Below are 24311 nucleotides of genomic sequence, written 5' to 3' on the forward strand. Positions count from 1 at the left end.
TGCTGTAGTGTATGCTGTAAAACTAGGATTTCTACAGTGAATTATTGTCAAAAACATGTCATTTTGTAATTTGGGTGAACTTTGGGCCGTAAAGATAAAATCACCACACAGAAATCTCATGATTAGCTGTATTAATGTTAATTAATCATTAATGTTACTTTGTGAATGTGGTCCGTGTGTGAGTCTGAGTGTCTGAGTCTCACACACACAACAGCCGTGAGAAGGGATTCACCCCATCAACAAAGGTCTGGATTAGTGTCTCTGGCCCCGCCTCTCTTCAGTGACACCAGGCTCTAGATAAATAAACCCGCTGCAAACTGTAGGTCCTATCTGACAGTGATCTCTCTCTCTCTCTCTCTCTCTCTCTCTCTCTCTCTCACACACACACACACACACACTCTCTCCTCCTCTTCACCTCCCACACCAGGAGACACTAGGATACTACTACTACGACCACTGCACTGGACTGGCAACCAAGAAACCCTGTTTATTTATTTTTTATTATTCCTTTTCTCTCTTCTCAATATGGATCTAAAGGACTTATGTCTGAGTGAGAACTTCCACTTTCTCAGCCAGCACAATCAGTAAGAATGATTTAATTGTTTTACACTTTCTTGTCAGTTGTATTTAATGCTAGTCATAGACTTTAGAACTTTGTAACGGTAGTGTGTATTCCCCATCTTAATAATTGTGTTACATTGTTCAGTCGTGTGATTTATGTGTAGTGTGTTGTAAGCTATATTTGTTTGTTTATTTATGATGTGTGTATTGTATGTATTAGGCTACACATGTGTTGTTATATGTGTCACTATGCAACAATGTGATCAAAACATTGGATTAGGGTTGAGGTCTTTGACAGGGTTAAAGTTGACCCCAGTAACAGAGAGGTGAGGTGGTGGTGGTCCCACATAATTAAGCAGATTCCATCGGGTTTAGCATGTTATGGTTTAAACTCTAACCCTAACCCTAATGGTTTATGAATACTTAAGCTACATAATATGCTCAACCTGTATTCTATTTCTTTTGGGGTGGTCGCACTCACAGCAGTCTGCTGGACTCTTCAACGGATGAGCACAGTCTAAAGGCCGACCTCCCGAGCCCAGACTTCCCTCTGGACAGCACCACGGCGGCGTTCAGCCCTGGCAGCTCGGACAGCAGCGGGGGGTACAGCCTGTTCTCCTCGCAGGGCCGCTCCCCTGGCCCGGAGTCCCCGGGGTCCAGCAGCAGTAGCGGGGGAGGCGCAGCGCCAGACTCCTCCTGCACCACCACCACCTCCTCCACCTCCTCCTCCCACTTTCGCACGGAGCAGAAGCATCAGGGTTTGTCGCTCTCAGCATCAGCAGCAGCAGACTCCATCTCCATCCTCAAATGCGACTACCTGTCCTCGCTGGCCTCCGGACCTAAGAGGCTGTGCTTAGTGTGTGGAGACTTTGCGTCTGGTTATCACTACGGAGTCGCGTCGTGTGAGGCGTGCAAGGCTTTCTTCAAGCGGACAATCCAAGGTATAAATAATAATAATTGGCATCTAAACATACTTTAGATACATACTTCATACATGTGTGCAGTGTGGATGAGGATAAGCAGCCTGGAAAGATAGAAGGACAGTGTGTGTGTGTGTGTGTGTGTGTGCGTGTTTTTACGCGCATGATGAATTCTGGACATGGCCATCATGTTGTACCTTAATTAATAAAATGATCAATAATGTATTAGAGCGGGTTGAGCAAATGAGGCTGATTGCTGCTAAAAACAGATTTCCAATAGTTCTGTCAAGTCAGACTCTGAGGCTATGAGATTGATTTTCGTGTGAAGACTCAATGTGCTTCATGTTGGTTGATATGCCCCGAAATATGTTTCGTTTAACATCAGTGAGGAAGAACAAGTCTATGCTGTGTATTCTCTGTTTTTTTTACCCTTCGACAGAATCCTAAATAGGCCTGTTGGATTGAAGCCTTGCCTTCCAAAAGTAGAGGATAATACTGGCCTGGGCTACAAATGTTCCAATGTTGAAATTGATTTATTGATCGTGTGCTGCCCAACTAAAACTGTCAACAGTTCCAAATATGCGTTAATCACTCAAAGATTTACTTAGGATTTCTATATTTTGGCAGTTTTAACTCATTTCTATGGATTCAATTACACTCTTAAAATTAATATTATAATAATATATAAATATTAAAGCAACAATGTCATGTTTCTAACATTATCTAATTGTAGGTTCTTTAGAGACAGTGTCATGGAGGAAAATGTTGGATATGGAGATTTAAAAAGTAAAAACATGTCATTATATTACACTTAGGCCTATCACACCACATATCTTATAGATATTTTTGGAGCCCTGGCCTCTTCTACAGAATTATGAGCCGTTGCCAATATTCAGCTGAAAGGTTTTACAGCCGAGACTTGGATGGCCTAATCCCAGCGCTCTCACCTCTTGTCCAGGGGTGTGTTTGGTCATTGATCGAAGGCCCTTGGCCCTCGGTTCACCCCTAGATCCTGGCTCGCCCATGTCTGGGAATAGATGGACAGAGAGGAGATTCGTCAATACTCTATTAAATCCTTCTTTCTCTCGCCTGCCCAAAAAACTTAACTAACACTTATTAGTTAGTCATTAGGCTCAGTGTGATAAACCTAATCAATACGTGAATTTCGGTCTATGGATTGCCGTGTGAATGCTCCGGGTGTGAGGAGGAGGTGGAGGAGTTTGGGAGGGAAACAGAACAGAGGCGATTGACCTCTATAATAATAACGGCACCAGAGTGACATGTAGTGACCAACCAGATGGTTTTAGCCAGTGGTACCGGAGTAGACCTACCCAACACACAAACATAGTCTTTCTTCTCCCAAGGTCACGGTTTTCACCTCTTCCTGGAAATCCTGGAAAATTTCTGAAAGAAGCAAAGCATCATTAGTCCTTAGTTTTTAATTTTTTTGTATTTTAAATATGAAATCTGCTTACATACTTAGCAGATTACAGGAGCTCATTTGGTGTAACTTTGCAATGTGTATGTTACGGTACATGTCGGAAAACTAGGGTTAGGGTTAGGGGTAGGGTTAGGGTTAGGCATGCCAGCATGTACCAAGTCAACGTAGCACCTAACCCTAACCCTAGTTTTCCCACATGTACCGTATTCCCACATGTACCGTAACATATACATACAATAGGACGTGAATAGAATATCTGAAGCGTCCCTTCAGAGGGGCTAGTCTGCCATCCTGACAATGCCCCTGTGATACCATGGTAACCTCAGGACGACAGGGGCCATTGACAAAACTATTCACATCAAGCAAAGCTTGAATTAAAATTCAGAACCTAGTGCCTCTCTGGTTGAACCTGTGCTGGTTGGTAAATCAAGTTTGGTGTGTTTGAGTGTAAAAACAAACCAAGTGTGTTTGAGTGTAAAAACAAACAAAGTGTGTTTGAGTGTAAAAACAAACAAAGTGTGTTTGAGTGTAAAAAACAAACAAAGTGTGTGTTGAGTGTAAAAACCAAACAAAGTGTGTTTGAGTGTAAAAACCAAACAAAGTGTGTTTGAGTGTAAAAACACAAGTGTTTTCATCTCTCTCCAGGTAACATTGAGTATAGCTGCCCAGTGATGAGTGAGTGTGAGATCACCAAGCGGCGGAGGAAGTCGTGCCAAGCCTGCCGCTTCCAGAAGTGTCTGCGTGCCGGCATGATGAAGGAAGGTGAGACGAGACATTGTGTGTGTTGTGGTGCAACCGACTTCAAGACTCAAGACTCCAAGCAATTGGCTGCAGAATTTGCCATGGGGGTCATTTGTGACATAGTCTAGTGTTTTGGTCCGCATGTCGGCATCCAATTTAATGTTCGGACTTTACTTTAGAAAAATGTGAATACATTTCCATGTTGTTGAAAATCAACGACACACATCACTAGTCAACTAACACAGCTTGTTTCGTGAGCCTGCTAACAATGTAAAGTAGTGTTATAGTTAACTAGGTAGCAGTGGGGATTACTCACCGAATCCATAGCGTTGTAGTATTGTGGCTTGAGCAGCGAGTTTGTGTTGTGATTCTCAACAAAGTTGAAACGTATTTCCGTGTTTCAAAACAAAAGTCTGAACATTTTGATTGGTTGCCGACATGCAGACCAAAACACTAGACCGTGTCACATTTCTTTCATTTTTCACACACACACGCACGCACGCACACACACACACACACACACACACACACACACACACACACACACACACAGACACATACACACACTCACACACGCACACTCCTCCAGACTCAATAGTGAGGGAACTTGAAAACAAGATTAGAAACTGACCCTTCCTGTCTGCCTCACCACAGGTGTTCGTATGGACAGAGTACGAGGGGGAAGGCAGAAGTACAAGAGGAGGATGGACGCCGGGCTGACCCTCTACATGAAGGCCCCGTACACACACACCCCCATCAAGCCCAACAGTACGTGGCTTACCTGACTAGACTGGCTTACTACCTGGCTTACCTGACTAGACCACTTTCAGTGGAGCTTCTTCACAGAGCATTGTCTCTAGTCGAGGATTCAGATTAACCTAATGGGCTCTACAGGATGTCAACTGTGTAGTGTGTACTCACTCAACCCATGAAATGTATTTGTGGAAGCACCTGAATATATCCCTTTAATCATAATCTTGCAAATCAGAGCAGAAAAAATACCCAACCATTTAATTTTTTCCCCTAAAACAACAATATTTTCACCATATCATGACGTTAGAATTATAAGGTTCTATCTCCATTTTTGTCAAAATTGAGTTTTTTACATAATCTGATCCATTAGGTGTTTATTGATGCCTGTGTGGTGTTATTTTTTAAATGTTGACATTTTTGAGTTAGTAATTCATAAAATACAAAGGTTCCATCTCACAAAACATAATGTAATGTAAAAACGTTGACGCTCAATATCTCTGAACTGCCCTAAACGGAGATAAGGTCACAATATTTATTTGTGTAGTTTTTATTCATAGTTTATTTATTTGTAGTTTTCCGTTCTTCTTCTTCCAGGAAACGAGGTGATCGCCCAGCTCCTCCTGACAGAGCCGGCTCCCCTGTGCGCCCTGCCGGACAATTCGACCAATGACGGCGACCTAAAGACCCTGCTGACCCTGTGTGACCTTCTGAACCGGGAGCTCCTCGTCATGATTGGCTGGGCAAAGCATATCCCAGGTACCCAACCACTTCCTGTTGCTTCTTCCCAGTAAACAAAGACTCCAAAAGACGTCCTCAGGGAAGCCGGAATGTGGGTTCAGATGACGTCTTTCTAGGACGTCCAGATGACGTCTTTCTAGGACGTCCAGGTGACGTGTTTAGGAGGTCTCATGGACTACAGAATTGTCTTCTTCCCTGAGGACGTCTTTTGGACTCTTTGATTACTGGGTTCTGAATTCCGGACTGGGGTCAAACACTTTCGATGAATGTATATCATAGGTGTGCTTGATTTAGCTTGGAGCTAGCACTGTTTTGGAGTTATTGACTTGGTTCCATTGCTTGGGGGGGACAAACTCGCCATTGAATGTCGTCCTCTGTTGGTAACGATCCATTGGCTTCCATTCTTGTGTTAGGTTTTTATTCTTATGTTAGGGTTCATATACTGTATATAAGTTACTAGTTCATATGTTTATATGTTTATAAAAGTACACAGTTACATGCTAACTCCCCCCTGTGAATATAGTGTATATAAGTATATACGTTTACATAATAGATACATTCTCAGATTCCTACCGATCACTTATCCCCCTATTTATATCCCCCCCAATTTATGTCTATTTATGTCTCATTCTTGTTTTTTTATTCTCTTAGGACTGTGTTTGTTTGTTAGCACCTAGGGTTCGCATTTAAATGTCATTGTACCCGTTACAATGACAATAAAGATCATTCATTCATATTCATATCTTGTTGTCCACCACCAGGCTTCTCCGGCCTCTCGTTGGTGGACCAGATGGCCCTCCTGCAGAGCGGGTGGATGGAGACTCTGGTGCTGTCGGTGGTGTGGCGCTCGCTGGGCTACGGCGGCGAGGAGCTGGTGTTCGCCGGGAACCTGCGTCTGGACCAGAGCCAGTGCCGGGCGGCGGGCCTCTCGGACCTCTATGTCGCCCTCCGGCAGCTGGTCGTCAAATACCAACAGATGAACCTCAGCCAGGAGGAGGTGGTCACGCTCAAGGCCATGGCCCTCGCCAACTCAGGTAAGATGAGGTGTTTGTGGTGTGTTATATAAGTGTAACGTGGTTAGTTCGTATAGTTATCTGACCCTGTTTTGTGTGGCCCTGTGTGATAGGGCTGTATGTTACTTAGCTATGGGGGTGGTCCGCTGAATGAGATGGCACCAGGCAAGTGTTAGTATCACCAAAACGTTAAAACAAGTTTGTGCTTGTGCTGGGGGGGGGGGGCTAGGAGGCTGGGGGGGGGGGGGGGCTAGTATGTTTTCATATTACTCCGCGTTTGTATAATATTACCGTTATCGGAGTTACATTATTACCGTCGCTTAGCAACCGATAAACAACTGTTCAGCGGATGAATACACTTACAATAAAACATAGTTCCGTTAAAATACATTACTTAAAAGTTTGTCTTGTCTTTCTTCTGTGAAATATCGATAGATAAACGTGGTAACCGACCACTTCGCGTCGTGCCTAACCACCCCGCTCGCTAGCTGTGCCGATACCCACGATATACCACGGCTTCTCGTTCCATAACGCTTAATTGTGACCTCATGCATGGTATTAAATCCATACCTCCGTCTATGAGTCTGAGACGGGTTCCGTTTCTCCAGCCGGAGGGCGGTTACACAGCGGTTACCCAGACTCTGTCCTTGAACACACATTGCTCCAGGGTCAGATCCCCAAGGGCAAGGCTGTTCGAAATGACGGTCAATGACTTCAAGCTACTGTGTTAGATTGACTACCGTCAAAGAATGAACAGGAGAGTGGCTAGACAGGACCACTATGTAAATTTGGTAAACGTCATTTACTTTTACCACGAGGAGAGGTGGCTGAAATCGGGGAGCTTTTGCAATTATTCAGAGTCGTCTTATAATAGATAGATAGATACTTGATTGTCCTCAGTGAGGAAAATTAGGTTCTCGACGGCCATCGTGCCACTCTCACCCCCCGTCACAGAGTACGTTTGTTGAGACAATGCAAACTAAAGCAACTTCCTACAAGTCATCCTCCATAAAAGTCATTTCCTCCACTTCAAAAGAACTTAACTCAGTATTCAGACAGGCTTTTGCAGACCCATATATGGGAATGGAGAGGTCATGTTAGACCTCTGTGAAACACCCCCCCACACACACCCCCCCCCCTCCCTCACTGGTTCTCCAGAGACCACAGCAAGTGGGAACTGATCAATAACCCAGAAGCCACTTGTGCCCTGAGCCTCGATCAATAGACCCCCCCCGCCCCCCCCACCCAGCCTCTCGCTCAACGATCGCTGCGGTCCAGAAACCCATTAGCCATGAGTCTCCCCCCGTATTAGCCTGAGTCCAGAGTGCACCGGGGTGGCCTCCGAGGCCTAAGGACCTTGTTTTTGTATTTACGCGCCTCTCCGAAAAAATTAGGCTCCCATGCATAGAATGCAACGCCCCCCCCCAAACCATTAACCTTCAAAGGGTTGAACATTGGGGCCGGACAATTGGAGTGGACACTAAGGTTGCGCCGACACAAAGGGGGGTGTTTAACGACCAATTCCACTCACACGCAAACAGACAGAAGGCCCGACTTGACCTTGTCACCTCGACTGACGGTGTCAATTGGTCTTTTTTTCCCTCCTTCCCATCTCTCTCTCTCTCTCCTTCTCTCTCTCTCTCTCTCCCTCTCTCTCTCTCTCTCTATCTCTCTCCTTCTCTGTCTCTCTTCCTCCTTCTCTCTCTCTTTCTCTCTCTCTTTCTTTCCGTCTCTCTCCCTCCTTCTCTCTCTCTCCCTCTCCTTCTCTCTCTATTCTCTTTCTTTCCATCTCTCTCTCTTTCTCCCTCTCTCTCCTTCTCTCTCTCCCTCTCCTTCTCTCTCTCTCTCTTTCTTTCTCTCTCTCTCTCCCCCTCTCTTTTATATTTACATTTTTGGCATTTAGCAGACGCCTTATTCCAAAGTGACTTACAATCAATACATTTGACTAAGCAAGTGAATCATCAATCCACCAGTCGTATCAGGAAGAGTAATCTAGCTCAGGCCACAGTCTCAGTGATAGAAGGAAAGATAGTCTAGTCTAGATAGTCTAGATAGACCATTTCCTCAGACATCCTTCCTTACCTTACCACCGTCTTCTTTTTTAGACGGTGGTAAGATAAGGAAGGATGTCTGGGGAAATGGATTGGAGAAGAGGGGAGGGGATCGTGAGGGCATGTGGTTGCTCGCTTGGATGTGATAAGTGTGAGGATCTGATCACTCTCTCTCTCTCTCTCCTTCTCTCTCCCTCTCTCTCTCCTTCCTCCCCCCCCTCAGACGCAGAGAACCTAGAGAGCGCAGAGGCAGCGCAGCGTTTTCAGGACGGGCTCCACGAGGCCCTCCAGGACTACGAGAGCACCCAGCCCCCGGCGCACCCCCACCGGGCGGGGAAGCTGCTCATGACCCTGCCCCTGCTCCGCCAGACGGCCAACCGCGCTGCCGACACCTTCCGCCGGCTCCACCTGGAGGGCCGCGTGCCCATGCACAAACTGTTCCTGGAGATGCTTGACGCCAAGATTTGACGCTTGAAGACATTTTTTTTACACTTCCCTCCCAGTAAACAAAGAGTCCAAAATACGTCCTCAGGGAAGCCGGAATGTGGGTTCTAGGCGGAGTCTTTCTAGGAGGTCCAGATTACGTCTTTAGGACGTCTTATGGACTACAAGACGTCCTAAAGACGTCATATGGACGTCCTAGAAAGACGTCATCCGGACGGAATGTGGGTTCAGATGACGTCTTTCTAGGACGTCCAGATGACGTCTTTCTAGGACGTCCAGATGACGTCTTTAGGACGTCTTATGGACTACAAGACGTCCTAAAGACGTCATCTGGACGTCCTAGAAAGACGTCATCTGAACCCACACTCCGGCTTCCCTGAGGACGTCTTTTGGACTCTTTGTTTACTGGGTTCCTTTCCTGCCCCCCCCCCCCCCCCTCCCTCCCTCTAACCGACGGTTACTCCATCACCGGGGTCGTGTTGAGTAGGAGGAGCAACACGGGAGAAGCGTTTTCATGCCAGAAGTGCTACGTCACGTGAACTCGTCCGACCCCGGTGGTCCCCCGTTGTGATTGGTCGAAACGTTTTCATGTCTTAAGTCATATCAGTCTTCGAGGGGCCGATTTTTTAGAACTGTAATGGGAGGAAAAAACATGAAGAGATAGATCTTTATGTCTGATAGGGTAGAAGAAGTTGTCTTTTAGAATGATATATTTTTGTAAACGGTTTTTTCGAGTCCCATGATAATTTTCATAAGACAGTACTGTATATATAGCTTTATTAAGCTATTATATGCGGTCATATAATATTCTGATATTCACAGTGGATATGAACAGATAATATCCTACTCATGTCAAAACATACAGCACTGAAATAGCACTATTGGTTATTATTGCCCATGCATTGTGGTAACTGCACTGATATATGCACTGATATCTGTCAACACACTGTAGCCCAAAAAAAAACTCTGCATACAAAGCTGTGGAGGCCGTAACCATGACGACGAGGCGTACAGCATTCAGTTGACTTACAAGCTGCCTTATAAGCTGTGAAGCCATGCCATAGAGCTGGATGTCATTTGTATTCTATTTATTTATTAATTAATTAACTTATTTATGTATTATGTACATGATGGCAGTACAGAAATAATGAACTGCTTCGGCAAATAGTTTGTACGTGTTTGATTAAAAATGCTTTTGAAATGAACAGCTGTTGTGTTGTTGAGTGACAGCTTCCTGGGTGAAAGTGTGATCGTGACGAATTACCAAATCCGACTTGTTTTGTTAATACTTTTATTTTGTTTCCGTTATGGAGGACCAAGTCAGAAATGTACGGTGATAAAAACTCAACAGAAACGTGACTGGGGGAGAACCATCCCCTGCAGTCACAGCATCAGGACAGTCTGTTAACTGATGAAGCAAACCACTTTTTTGCTGAAAGACTCACCCCATGGACAGACAAGAGACATGGTAACCATATCTTCATGTTAGATGGTTAATGACATAATTTTTTCATAGATGCTAGCCAGAAATTAGCATATTAGCCAACATGTACACAAGACAACAGGCCAGTGGGTTAACTAAAACACTAACATACTTTCATCCTTTGATTCCAACTCCCAGAGAACAATCAACACATTGAGACCTGTTTCTGCTGGATAATGTGACATGACCAAATATGGAATATGATTGACTGTACTGTAGTTGTACTGACATCGCCAGATAGAAGAAAAAAAAAATAGGATACAAAAGGTGACTGCACATGACATTGATTATACACAGGGTTCCCACACCTTCTGAAACATCAAATTCAAGCACCTTTCAAGGACTTTCGAGGACTCAAGACTCAATTCCCTCAAATTCAAGGACACAACACTGAGACAGAACTAGTTGACGAGCTAAGTAAAACATTTTTGAATCTTTTTTTGTGTCTATTTTCAACAACTTTTTTAAGACCTTGATTTCTTTTTCTCAATTTCACAAACTTTCAATGATTTCAAGGACCCGAGGGAACCCTGCTACAGTCAAATAAAGACAGAAAAGAATCATGACTACACAAATGAGAAACACTTCCTAACTTGACCTCTGGAGGCAGCGGTGAGTTGTGTAGGATATGGATGGACTAACACTGCACCAACATGGGGCCACGCACAAAAACACACAAACATGAACTCCAAACCAGTGTACAAAAATTAAAGTGGTTCATATACAATGCACACAGTTAAACCTAGCCGATATACCCAAGGTTAGCTTAGAAGGCACTCATATACCTCAGGTGCAACATAACAAAATGAGTATTTTGCCAAATCTTAAAAAAAAAAGAAAAGGACTCCATAATGATTTTTTCCTTGTTTGAAATAACTAAATTCAGCAACGTTTTGGTTAAGGGAACATCACCCATTTGGGAAGATATAAAACAAAGATACCCAAGGCCTCTGTATCATGATTAGGAAGACTTCAGATTTTTAGATATATAATATATCATCATCATATCCAGAGTGGCAGCGCTCCAAGTGTCTCTTGGTTGATTAAACACTGCGTGAGCAGGCGTGTCGGTTGGTCTAAGGTGCGAGGAGGAGCTAACGGTAGCTAAGCCTAACACTAACTAACGGTAGCTAACAGTAGCTAACGGTAACGAACAGTAGCTAACGGTAACGAACAGTAGCTAACGGTAGCTAACAGTAGCTAACAGGTGCTAACGGTAGTGCAAAACAGGTAGACGGTGAAGAGAGCCAAATGTGCACAAGATATTAGAGCGATTGGGAGGTCCACTTCCTACCAGACCTGGTCCAAATCATCGAGATAAGTATTTATAGGTTGAAACACTTTTTTATTTGGGTATTTGTTTGCCAAATTGTAAATTGCAATGCTCGATCATTTTGAGGGGAAAAAAGAAGCCCATAATCAACTACTTCTGTTTGAAGTAAAGAAGAAGAAGAAAAAAGAAGGCATTTTTAAATACATTCCTGAAATACTATTTCATCAGATGGGCTTCTGTGTTAAGCGAGGAGGAGGCTAGCTCGACCCAGGTCGACTACCGACCACACTTCTTACAGATCTCTTCAATTCTCTTCAAAAAAAATGAACCCGCAAAATAAACGCGACATGTCAGTGTTGTTCAACATTATAGCTCAACGAAATAACCCAATAATCCTGCATTTTCTAAATGCATCTTCTTCTTCTAATACATGATTTTCTACCGTTACCGCATCGAAGCTTTTTCTCTCTCTCTCTCTCTCCTTCTCTCCCTCTTTCCCCACTCTCTCTCCCTCCCTCCCTTTTGCAAACAGTGGAATGACAGCAGTTGACACCTTCCACAGGAAGTTCACTGAGATCAGATGACCCCTCCCAAAAAAAAAAAAAAAAAAAAACGTTATTAAATCACACATTCTCAGAAACACCACAGAGCAAAACCACAGTCCTCCACCTCCATCACAGCAGCCAATCAGAAGCTGGTCTCGTTCATGGGTGGTTTGGGGCTGGTCGGGGGCGCGGTGCCGGCACTCTCTGGTGTTGCCGCCTCTGTGTCAGAGGGGGGCGGGGCTTCTGCGGTAGGCGACGAGCCCATTCGCTTAGGAGAGACCGGGGTTTGGGGGCGGGCTGTCGGGCTGACGGCTGCGGCGGGGGGGGCGTGGCTCGGGGAGGTGGGTGGCTGTGTCCGACGCAGGGAGGCAGACGACGACGGCGAGGGGGAGGGCGCAGGGGGGGGGCTGGAGAAAGAGGCGGAGGAAGAGGAGGAGGTGGAGGAGGAGGGGGCTCTGAGGCCGAGTCTGGCTTCCAGTTCGCTACACACCGCCAGGCTGCGGCGCGAGCCCTCCGCCCCCCCCGCCCCCCCCAGCTCCGAGCCTTTGGCCAGCTCCTGGCAGCGCTCCACGAAACTGCCCCTGCGGAGAGAGGCGGACCCCCCCGCGTCCCCCCCCCTGTCCCTGTCCAGGGGGCCGCGGGAGGGCCGGGGGCTGGGCCCGGGGCTGCTCAGAGAGGCCTGGCTCAGGCCCAGGGGGTGGGGGTGGTGGTGGTGGTGGTTGTGGTGGTGGCCGAGTCCGCCCATGGCGGAGGGGGTGCAGGACAGGGTGAGGGGGGGGGCGGGGGCGTCCCGGGGCTTGGTCAGGGGCACCGGGGGGGCGGTCTGGCGGGGCAGGCTGCCCCCAGAGAAGGGGCCGAAGCCAGAGCTCAGACCACCACCACCACCACCACCTCCTCCTCCTCCTCCTCCTCCTCTCGCCCCGTTCCCGCGATCTCTGGAGCTCTCGCTCAGCTGGGACTGCAAACTGCAGAGGGTGGGTGGGTGGGAGGTGGGAGAGAGAGAGAGAGAGAGAGACAGAGAGGGAGGAAGAATTAAGATTTCATCCTGGCAAAACGGTTGCCCAAAGTTGTACTAAAGTAGCATCTGGGAACAGTTAGAAACCCAGTAAACAAAGAGTCCAAAAGTCGTCCTCAGGGAAGCCGGAATGTGGGTTCAGATGACGTCTTTCTAGGACGTCTTATGGACTACAGAATCTTCTGTAGTCCATAAGACGTCCTAAAGACGTCATCTGGACGTCCTAGAAAGACGTCACCTGAACCCACACTCCGGCTTCCCTGAGGACGTCTTTTGGACTCTTTGTTTACTGGGAAGGCCAGTTCTAGCTTAGGTGAGGTCAGTTAGGTGTAGTTAGTAGACAGCGGGTGGTGAGAGGTGGGAGTGTGGGTGTAGTTAATAGACAGCGGGGTGGTGAGAGGTGGGAGTGTGGGTGTAGTTAGTTAGACAGCGGGGTGGTGAGAGGTGGGTGTAGTTAGTAGACAGCGGGTGGTGAGAGGTGGGTGTAGTTAGTAGACAGCGGGGTGGTGAGAGGTGAGAGGTGGGTGTAGTTAGTAGACAGCGGGTGGTGAGAGTGCAGGTGTACGGGTGTACAGTACCTGCAGGTGGAGGCGCGGGGGGTGGAGGAGGAGTGGGTGAAGGAGGCGGCGGGGCTCATGTCGGGGGTGCGGGTCAGCGCCAGGTCGCACTGGTCCAGCAGCTCCAGAAGCTCCTCCTCGGTGGGCCCGCCTAGCGCTGGACCCAGAACACAGCCGGGTCAGCAGGTCAGAACACAACCGGGTCAGCAGGTCAGAACACAACCGCCTAGCGCTGGACCCAGAACACAGCCGGGTCAGCAGGTCAGAACACAACCGCCTAGCGCTGGACCCAGAACACAGCCGGGTCAGCAGGTCAGAACACAAGCACGTCAGTCAGCCAGAACACAAGCAGGTCAGTCAGTCAGAACACAACCAGGTCAGTCAGCCAGTCAGAACACAACCAGGTCAGTCAGTCAGAACACAACCAGGTCAGTCAGTCAGAACACAACCAGGTCAGTCAGTCAGAACTACAACGGGGTCAGCCAGTCAGAACTACAACCAGGTCAGCCAGTCAGAACTACAACCAGGTCAGCCAGTCAGAACACAACCAGGTCAGCCAGTCAGAACACAACCAGGAGGTCAGCCAGTCAGAACACAAGCAGGTCAGTCAGTCAGAACACAACCAGGTCAGTCAGTCAGAACACAAGCAGGTCAGTCAGCCAGAACACAAGCAGGTCAGTCAGTCAGAACACAACCAGGTCAGTCAGCCAGTCAGAACACAACCAGGTCAGTCAGTCAGAACACAACCAGGTCAGTCAGTCAGAACTACAACGGGGTCAGCCAGTCAGAACTACAACCAGGTCAGCCAGTCAGAACTACAACCAGGTCAGCCAGTCAGAACACAACCAGGTCAGCCAGTCAGAACACAACCAGGAGGTCAGCCCGTCAGAACACAACCAGGTCAGACGGTCAAAGTCAGCGATCGCAAGACTCTGTTCGTGTCGTCTTGCTGATCGTCGTTGCTTTTGTGTTCACCAGTGTGTGTATGTGTGTGTGTGTGTGTGTGTGTCTGTGTGTGTGTGTGTGTGTGTGTATATGTGTGTGTGTGTGTGTGTGTGTGTGTGTGTGTGTGTACGTTAGGGGTGTAACGGATCACCTAACTCACGGATCGGATCGTGTCACGGTTTTTGAGTCACGGATCGGATCATTTTTCGGGTCAACACAAAACATTTTTGTTTTTATAAAAACTGCTTTTTCCTTGAATTCTGTAAAAACACCACTTTTACTATGTGACAAAAACCAACAACATTCAAGATGTCAAAACTGGTAATATATATATATACATACATATATATACATATAATATATATATAACATATTCTACACTCAAACATTACATAATTATACTGAAATACACTCAATTTAAATGATAGGAGAGAGGGAGGAGGCGCCTGGTTGCAACAGTGAATCACTGGGCTCTTTAAAGGGGTAGTGGTGGTCTAGTGGATAGTGAGTTGGACTTGTGATCGGAAGGTTGTGAGTTCAAATCCTGCCTGAAACCACACTACTAGTGTGCCCTTGAGTAAGGCACTTAGCCCTCAGTTACTCCAGGGGGAATGTCCCTGTAATTCGTAATTGTAAGTCGCTTTGGATAAAAGCGTCTGCTAAATGGCAAAATTATAAAATTTAATTATTAATTTAAAGCAGATGAATAAACATGTTTTATGCCACTTTTAACTAAATAATAAAGTGAACCCTTATTTTGAACATGGTATGAAAAAAATGCCTACATTATCAGAAGTTGTCGAGCTACCTTTTTCGTGCCTCCCGTCATAGTTGACAGAGAAGCCAAAGTGCTCCCATACATCGGATTTAAATGACGAGGGAGGCATTGAGTTCTTCTCCGCCGAACAACGTAACATGATACACTTGGGCCGCGTTCGTAAATTTGCTTTGAGAGCGCCGGAGCGCACACTGGGTCCGACGTCATAAAGGGACCAAGTAATTTGATTGGACAAGAGGCGTTCCTTGAACGCTGATCAGATTCCAGAGCGGATTTACGAACGCAGCCTTGTTGTTGTGGATTCCCAGCTTCACGTGTAGCGAGCAAACAACGGATTCTTTTTCTTTCGCATTATCAACCTATCATTGCGCTTTAGAGTGAAACAAAGCCCGCAACTGTCGCGTCTATCTTTTCATGGCAACTCTACATTGTGATTTACAAGAGATATTAAGTAAGATATTAAGTAATATTATTACTTGTTAACATTTTGCAATTGATCCGCGGTACACATGCGTTCCGAACCGTGGATGTTAACAAGTAACAATTATTACTTGTTAACATTTTGCAATTGATCCGCGGTACACATGCGTTCCGAACCGTGGAGGGCGATCCGAACGGATCACGGAATTTCCGTGATCCGTTACACCCCTAGTGTACGTGTGTGTGTGTGTGTGTCTATCGTTCAGCGCAGGAGGACGGCGCTCGGTGTCGTGCGTTACAACGGAACGAGGAGCGGTATCGACACGCGTACCCGTGGGATAGCGTGGGAGCTTGTCATATAAGCCGGGGGGGAATATTATTATAATATCCCGTGTGATAGTGTGGGAGCTTGTAATATAAGCCAGGGGGGCGTATTATCATATTATTACAGTGATTCAGCAGACGCTTTCAACCAAAAGTGATTTATAATTAGAGATTAGATGGACAGTCTCCCTGGAGTAATTTACCTGGCTGTGTGAAGGTGTGAAAAACAACCGAATCTTTAAACAGCTTTTTATCTGAAATTGTGATTTCAGGGGGTAGCAACATTCAAACACTCGTGTCGCCTTCAATTTGTTTCCGATTTCAATGTATGACACGTCATTTGAAAGCTTACAATCTGTAGTTTAATTAACATGTAAAGACTGAAAAATGACTTTGCCTTCTAGTCGCACTTTTCACCAGCAGCTGCCACATATAGTGTCTACAGGTTTCCAACAAGTTTCAACAAGTCAAATTTAAGACCTTTTTGGACCTTTTTGAGACCTCTTTGAATAGAAATTTAGACCTATTTACACCTGACCATATGATCATCCTAGAAGTGATGACATTAGGGATTTCACTGCCATACAGACACATTTTTTAGTTCCAGCTTGATTGATTTCCGCGTAAATATACGAGGTCAGACTGATTTTCTTGCAAGATCTCATTTTTAAGACCTTAGCACCTAATTTTTAGACCGAATAACTGAAATGTGGGAACTTTTTAGGCCTTATTGATCGGATTGCTGGGTTTTAGACTTCAAGGCTTTTTAAGACCAGCGCGGGAACCATGGGAACCAATCCCCCTCTCCCTCTCACCTCGTATGTCGACCTTCCCCGCTATCTCCATGGCGGTCGTCAGGTCCCACATCTGGATGCTTCCGTTGCCATGGCCGCTGAAGAGGTAGCGGCGGGGGCGGGACCCGATCCGGCTGGAGCCTTCGCACTCGTGCACCATGAAGGAGGTGATGGAGGTGGTGTCCACCGAGCGCACCTCACAAACCCTGCCACGGGGGGGCGCCAGAGGGCAACATTACTCAAACCATCCGGGAAATGTCTGTGTTTTACAGTTTACAGACACGCTTGTACTGCGTTTTCGATTGACTGAGGAAAAGCTGTGTTGTGTGTGTGTGTGTGTGTGTGTGTGTGTGTGTGTGTGTGTGTCATATTGTGACTCATTGGACAATCATTCATCTATTTATTCAATCACGATCATATTGATATCTCACTATACGGTTGCACTTTTCTTCTACATTGTTACGTCTGAAAGAATGTGGTTAAATCATGTGTTTGTGTAGATGGATACGCTGTGAGGTGTGTGAGTCTTAACCGTACCTCTTCCCGTTGGAGGAGAGCCGGACATAGAGCTTGTCTGTGTCGGGGACAACCCTCTGGATGAACACCTGCTGGTCGTCCCTCTCGCCGTAGGGCCCTGAGGAGAGACAGAGGACACACACTTAACACTAGAACAGCCGTGAGGGGTCACGGTGACCCCTGTGAGTAAAAAAAGAAAATCTATCTTTGCACTGGATCAAATTTCAGGACCCTCCTTTCATGACTTTTCCTAGATATGTGCGTTCTACCACCCAGTATCCTTACATTTTCAAAATCACTTCAGGATAAGATAGTATAAAGCTGTTTTGCAGTTTTTCTGTGTAGGAGGCAGGCTAAAAAAAGAAGCGCCCTCTAGTGATCTCTGTGTGTAAATAGCAGATTTAGTCTTTTATATACATTTCTGATATCCATTAGTCTCACTAAATTAGACACTACATTAACATATTACCGCGCAACCCTAGGCTATTCATGAGCCAAATGAAAAATCCATCATTGTGGAGTAGGTTTTAAGAATCATAAATAAATCCGGTGTCGACCTTCCGCCCCTTCTCCCTGCGTACCTATCTCCGTGCCGGCGGAACAGCCCCCGTGCCCGTCGATGTCGTCCAGTGAGAGGATCTTGAAGGAGGTGAGGGGGGTGGAGCCCGGCTGGGTGGAGATCATGCCCCGGAAGCGCGTCACCGTCCAGGTACGCACGTGGTTGTTGTCTGCGCACACTGCCGACACAACACAACGACACAACAACAGGGAACTTCAGGGTTAGCACCAAGTGTCGGCATGGTGACGCCCCATCGTCATGGTGACGCCTCATCGTCATGGTGACGCCCCATCATCAGTGGTTTGTTTGCGCTCAACTTGGAAGACTGGTATGTATGCCCTAATTATTCTTTCTTTCAGCAGTAACATAAAAACATAAAAGCGTATTGCTGTGTGATCTAACTTGTGAGCCCCCCCCGCCCCCGTTTATATGCATGCCATACGGACGGCAGCAGAATAGTTCTGACTCAGATGTTAAGACCTAAAACACCCACAAACTAATGAGGTGCCTGCATTTTTTTTTTTCATTAGTTCAAAGTTGACGACCAAAAGGAAATCTGACGTTTTTTTCCTTCGACACTACAGGCCTCTGACCAGACTGGGTCACCTGATATGAGGTGTTTCTCTGACTGGTTCTGACCTGATATGAGGTGTTTCTGACTGGTTCTGACTGGTTCTGACCTGATATGAGGTGTTTCTGACTGGTTCTGACCTGATATGAGGTGTTTCTCAGACAGCATGATCTTGGTGACGGGGCTGCGGTGGACAGAGAAGGTCTGGAACAGCTGCGGGCCGGACCCCACCGTCTCCGGGTGCTGGACGATCACCCGCACCGTGCCCGAGCTGGTCCCGTACGCAATCTCGATCCAGTTACCGCTGTCGCCTGAGGACACATGACCAGGTGGGACTTTTACCCCGTACACCATTTTAGCCTCAATGCATGCTGGGGGGTATTCCATCAACGCCACTAAGGGAAAATCTCTGGATTAAATTTTTTTTTTTTTTTTTAATCTTGCTGGATTTATCTAAGTAAGCCTGGATTGTCTTTTAGCTACGTTGATGGAATACCCCCCTGGGCAATAATATCCTAAAACAACAAATGTCACACTGGCTCCAATTGTTTTATATAGAGGTATTATGGCCTGGTAGATATCAAGGGTATAGTGTTAAAAACTAGGGCTGGGACGACGCGTCGACGTAGTCGACGTAATCGACTATGTCAATACGTCGACTTGCGTAATGTGCGTCGGTGCATCGCAAATAAAATAAAAATTAAAAACTAACTGCAATTGCGGCACTGCGCCGACGTGGTGGCGGGGGCGCTGTTTCGCAAATAAGTTAGCTTTCGTTTTTGCTAGCGAAATAGCTGATAGTTGATGTTGACTGCTCAAGGAGAATACATATTTGAAAGTACAGAATGCCTGAGAGCCTTATATTGCATTATATTACATTATATTTTGAATGGTCATCTGGTGCCTGAATATTGTGTTTTCCTTTACATAAATAATGACATTTCCACCATAAATTGATGCAGAAAGGGCACAAATTGGTGCATATCAATTCACCAGAATGCAAGAAATTAAGTGTTTGATGTTTAAGGACCCCCAGACAGCCCTGCTTCATGGGTCCCCCCCGATGTCAAACACCACTGGTACCACCTCCGCCTCATTTTGAGCCAGGAAAAACCCTGATGGCCATGTTGGCATTCAAGTTGGCTAAACATAGCAGTGAGTCTGCCCTGTGTCTGGGGCTGTTTGACAGAGGCAGAGGCGGCAGTAGTAGTAGTAGTAGTAGTAGTAGTAGTAGTAGCAGTAGCAGTAGCAGTAGCAGTAGCAGTAGCAGCAGCAGCAGCAGCAGCAGCAGCAGCAGCAGCAGCAGCAGCAGCAGCAGCAGCAGCAGCAGCAGCAGCAGCAGCAGCAGCAGCAGCAGCAGCAGCAGCAGCAGCAGCAGCAGCAGCAGCAGCAGCAGCAGCAGCAGCAGCAGCAGCAGCAGCAGCAGCAGCAGCAGCAGCAGCAGCAGCAGCAGCAGCAGCAGCAGCAGCAGCAGCAGCAGCAGCAGCAGCAGCAGTAGCAGTAGCAGTAGCAGTAGCAGTAGCAGTAGCAGTAGCAGTAGCAGTAGCAGTAGCAGTAGCAGTAGCAGTAGCAGTAGTAGTAGTAGTAGTAGTAGTAGTAGTAGTAGTAGTAGTAGTAGTAGTAGTAGTAGTAGTAGTAGTAGTAGTAGTAGTAGTAGTAGTAGTAGTAGTAGTAGGTCACCGAATTAAAGGTGTCTGTGTTTAATTGCGGGCCCACAGACAGCCCCCATACATCAGCTGATCATTTAAAGGGGCGGCCGTCTGAGTAATGTGCATGTCACACGCTGCTTTGTTTTATAAGAGCAGCAGCTATTACCCAGAGTGCTTTATAAAGACACTGTTAAACAGAGAGAGACAATACAGCCATTATTTTGGGGAAAATTAAGTGATACATTAATCGAACAGTAAAAATAATAATCGTTAGACTAATTGTTAAATTAGTCGTTAGAGTAATCGACTAACCGGAAAAATAACCGCTAGATTAATCGTTAGAAAAATAGTCGTTTGGGACAGCCCTATTAAAAACGATCATAAAAACGATCATTACAAATGAACAGCATGCCCTCCATAAACCTTGGGCTGGGGTCGATTCGCAGAGACAGTTGTGAATGTTTAACATGTGGTGAAAGGTAAAAAAAAGTTAATGTCAGCGAGGTTCAAATCGAAAAAAAAGCAGCCATACTTGTTTTGGGCGTGAGGTAGACACTGAGGGCAGTGATGGCGTCTTCAGTGGGGTCGCGGTAGAGCTCCGTCACCAGGAGGTCGTTATCCTTCATCCTTAACGGAAACTTCTGGACATCTGTCAAAGGAACACGTTTCACTACAGTATGAGAGATCTGGTTCACATACATATTTAACATACTTGATTCAGCTTTACATTTCTACTAAATCTCTACTGAATTACGGTACTACAAAATGTCTACTAAACTACTAAATCAAGTACTGGCCAACTATTCGACATAAGTCATTGGACCCAGGTCAAGGAAGTAACCAAACAGTCTAAAATACATTCCTGTAAACGTAAATGTTTTTAAGTGAATACTTTATACATAAATATTGTTAAAATGTAAAAAAAAATAAAATAGATATACAAGTGACTTTACTCTTTGCGCAAGAAAAGATGACTTCCTAGGGGTGGGCATCGACGATCGATAATTGATCGATAAGGATCTTGGTCGATCACAAAATAAAACATTTGGTCGATCACAAAAAAAAAAAATGTGTGGTACGCACATTGTTTTGTGATCGACCAAATGTTTTATTTTGTGATCGACCAAGATCCTTATCGATCAATTATCGATCGTCGATGCCCACCCCTACTTCCCTCACCTATGTAGTATATGGAGCCGTTGTTACAGCCCAGGATGAGGAAGGACCCAGCAGTGTCGTAGCTGTTGATGGGAACCACATCCTGATTCTGAGACGGCGGGGGGGAAAAGGACAAAACGTGTTAAAATGCTAGAAACATACAGGACATAATGCTTCATTCATTTCTGAAGCGACTTCATTTGTTTCCAGTGACATTCATTCATTCATTCATTCATTGAGGCCCATGAGTCATTCAGTCGGTCTTCTGTACCTGCCAGTGTTTGGTCACGGCGTTCCAGACGCCCACTTTTCCTGTGTGACTCGTGGCGATGAGCTGATTACCCACGAAGAAGAGAGCCTCCACAGGGACGTTGAGACTGAAGACACCTGGAGGACAAGGGTAGGCATGGCAACGCAGACAGGTCAGGGTAGGCATGGCAACACAGACAGGTCAGGGTAGGCATGACATCACAGACATAATAATAATAATAATAATAATAATAATAATAATAATAATAATAATAATAATACATCAGACTTATATAGCACTTTTCTAGACACTCAAAGACACTTTCAGGGATTTCAAGGACCCGTGGGAGCCCTCTTTACAGACCTTCCAGACCTGCCAGACCTGCGTTTGAACCCTGGTCATGGGTAAGCACAAGGCTTTCATTTTGTGAAAGGTTGACGTATCACTGAAGTGAACCTTTAAGCACCGTTCCTGAGCCTCAGGGTCGCTGTACGGAGTGAAACACAAACACAAACAACCCACCGATCTCGTTCCCGTTGCCGTCGGGACAGATGGCCCAGAGGATGATCTCTGTGCCCGAGGCCACGGCCACCATCTTGTCGTTGTCCCCTAGCGAGCCGCCCATCACCTTGGCGTTCAGGGCCACCCTGTCAATCACCCAGTCCAGACGGGGGCTGGTGAACACCTGCTGCCAGCCTGTCGACTCCTTCACCCTGGGGGGCGGGGGAGGCACAGAGCAGCACGTCACCAACAGTCACTTAAGCAATATCACACGAGAGGGAGTGTGTTATACTGAATATCAGCACGGCTGTGATTCGGTCGTAGGTACGAGGCCACAGTCCTATACAACAGTTCTACAGCGCGATTTATTAGTTAACAGTAATAAGCGACAACAGATTATGATTTGTTTGTTTATTTAATCATAAAAATAAACAAAAAATAGTTCCACAACTGAACTTCAAATGGACTGTTGCCTAGTAACTTGAACACAAACATGTAGTCGAATTAACGGTCATTTAGTAGAACATCTGTGCGGCGGAGTGATGCATATAGTTAAAGGTCCCAGTGCTGTTATACTGTATATCGGCACTCATGGAATGCCTCTTGTCCAATCAAATTACTTGGTCGGAACTAACTGTTGTATAAGTGTTTATATGGTGAAGGTTATAGCGTTAATGGGTAACTGTTAAAGGCCCTGCCACACCTGTTAATGTGGACAAGTATGTAAAATACTCATGTAAAATACTGTATTCTATGTACTGTATTCAGTTATATTATCTTATCTATTTCATGAATCCCTCCCCACCATATCACATTGTTTTAAACTATGAAAGATCACACCTAACCATACTCAGGTGGATGCTTTGTTTATTGTTATGTGTCTTGTTGCTTTTAGGAGTGCAACTTGACACTCTTTTTCAAGTAATGCGTAGTAGTAATTACCGGCACTCTGACATTTTGTCTCTTCTTCTTTGTTGGTGTTTCTGCTGTACATTACCACGTCCTTACCTGTAGCAGACGACAAACTGGGCGTAACCGACGGCGATCCAGTTGTGGTGACCGCAGATGATGCGCACCATGCCTGGGTCTGCTACCTGAGCTGAGGAGGCCGGAACAGAACGTAACACACGTTTGAAATGACGTCATATGTTCTGTGACGGATGCTTCAGTATATTGTGTGTGTGTGTGAGTGACAACACTATGTAACAAGACAGGACAGAACAGGGAAATCAAATTAGCCAACTACAACGTCAAACCCTGGACTCAGACAGAGGCCTTACCCCCCGTGATCCTCTCCTCTATGGAGGCCTTGCCCAGGATGCCAGCGTTGCCCAGGTTGGGGGGCATGGTGTTGCTGCGCCTCACCGGAGCTCTCTCCACGGGCACGGCCCGGCTGCCCATGTACTGAGGCCCGGCCACACTGTGGCGGTTACGACGCTTTGCTGGATACACTGGAGACACAACAGGTAAGACACACAACAGGTAAGACACAATACAACACACAACAAGTAAGACACAATACAAGAGTGTTTGAAATGTGGCACGTATGATCTCTTAAGGCCCCCGGCCACACCAAACCATCAGAAAACGTGTAAAAAAACCGGTGCATCAAAAGATAAACGTCCCAGACAGAGCAGACTACTACCTGGGGGAGGGAGGTAGCCGTTGAACAGCACGTTTCCACAGGACGATCGGTCAAGCTCATCGCAGAGCTGCAGCTTACGGACTGGGGAGGAGGGAAGAGCGACAGAGACAACACACACATGTTATTATGCAGCCAACTGAGAAACACACACACACACACGCACGCAACAGCAGCCTGTGATTTGCTAGGGTATCTAGCTGGCGAAATGTCTTACCCAACGGAGTGATTCCATAGAACTCAGCTTCGTGCATGAGGAGGTGCACGTTGATGGACCTGGGGTGGAGCTCTTTGGTCCGCAGGAAGTTCAGGATGGGGGCGAAGAGGGACGGATCCCGGTCGATGAAAATCTACAGGAGAGAAAACGAAAACAACAACATCAGGAAAGGGAAAACCGACCCACGCCAACATACAACACTGGTTCTCAACGTTTTTAGACAACTTACAGCTCCTGTTTCATCCTTCAGGGTTGAGATTCGCCCACTTAGGAGACTGGAGAAGAAGAGAACAACACTCACTTAGCAACAATGGCTTCCAGCTCAGAATACAAACTCGGTAAAACCACCAAGGTCCAGTCAATCACAGTTGGGTTTCTAGAGGACATTTTTAACATGGTTCTCAACGAAAAGGCAACGCCATTCTGTTCCAAAACCCATGCTGCACCAGTTT

At 46.3% G+C, this 24311-nt stretch overlaps 2 protein-coding genes across 2 annotated transcripts in view; one reads left to right on the plus strand and one right to left on the minus strand.

Moving 5' to 3' along the window:
• Positions 1 to 525: 525 nt before the first annotated feature.
• On the plus strand, positions 526 to 8686 carry esrrd (estrogen-related receptor delta; the record flags this gene model as incomplete). The annotated part of the gene is made up of 7 exons (XM_080544763.1): positions 526 to 584; positions 1045 to 1502; positions 3568 to 3684; positions 4318 to 4431; positions 5011 to 5172; positions 5916 to 6188; positions 8442 to 8686. 7 exons carry the CDS (start codon positions 526 to 528, stop codon positions 8684 to 8686), a joined length of 1428 nt encoding a protein of 475 aa, XP_080400889.1.
• Positions 8687 to 12105: 3419 nt separating this feature from the next.
• shkbp1 (SH3KBP1 binding protein 1) overlaps positions 12106 to 24311 on the minus strand; it is a gene marked incomplete at its 3' end in the record, with an annotated part of 13100 nt that continues 894 nt past the window's right edge. Inside the window, exons 3-17 of the mRNA XM_080544894.1 lie at positions 24089 to 24134; positions 23860 to 23992; positions 23646 to 23726; positions 23281 to 23451; positions 23009 to 23099; positions 22022 to 22212; positions 21521 to 21636; positions 21271 to 21358; positions 20624 to 20740; positions 18583 to 18753; positions 17894 to 18049; positions 17334 to 17430; positions 16818 to 17002; positions 13557 to 13692; positions 12106 to 12928 (exon numbers count right to left, since the gene is read on the minus strand). Coding sequence (XP_080401020.1) covers positions 12106 to 12928; positions 13557 to 13692; positions 16818 to 17002; positions 17334 to 17430; positions 17894 to 18049; positions 18583 to 18753; positions 20624 to 20740; positions 21271 to 21358; positions 21521 to 21636; positions 22022 to 22212; positions 23009 to 23099; positions 23281 to 23451; positions 23646 to 23726; positions 23860 to 23992; positions 24089 to 24134 — 2602 coding nt within the window. The remainder of the gene's footprint in view (positions 12929 to 13556; positions 13693 to 16817; positions 17003 to 17333; positions 17431 to 17893; positions 18050 to 18582; positions 18754 to 20623; positions 20741 to 21270; positions 21359 to 21520; positions 21637 to 22021; positions 22213 to 23008; positions 23100 to 23280; positions 23452 to 23645; positions 23727 to 23859; positions 23993 to 24088; positions 24135 to 24311) is intronic.

The sequence above is a fragment of the Nansenia antarctica genome, assembly GCF_963989245.1.
Source record: "Nansenia antarctica genome assembly, chromosome: 14".
NCBI classification, from domain to species: Eukaryota; Metazoa; Chordata; class Actinopteri; order Argentiniformes; family Microstomatidae; genus Nansenia; species Nansenia antarctica.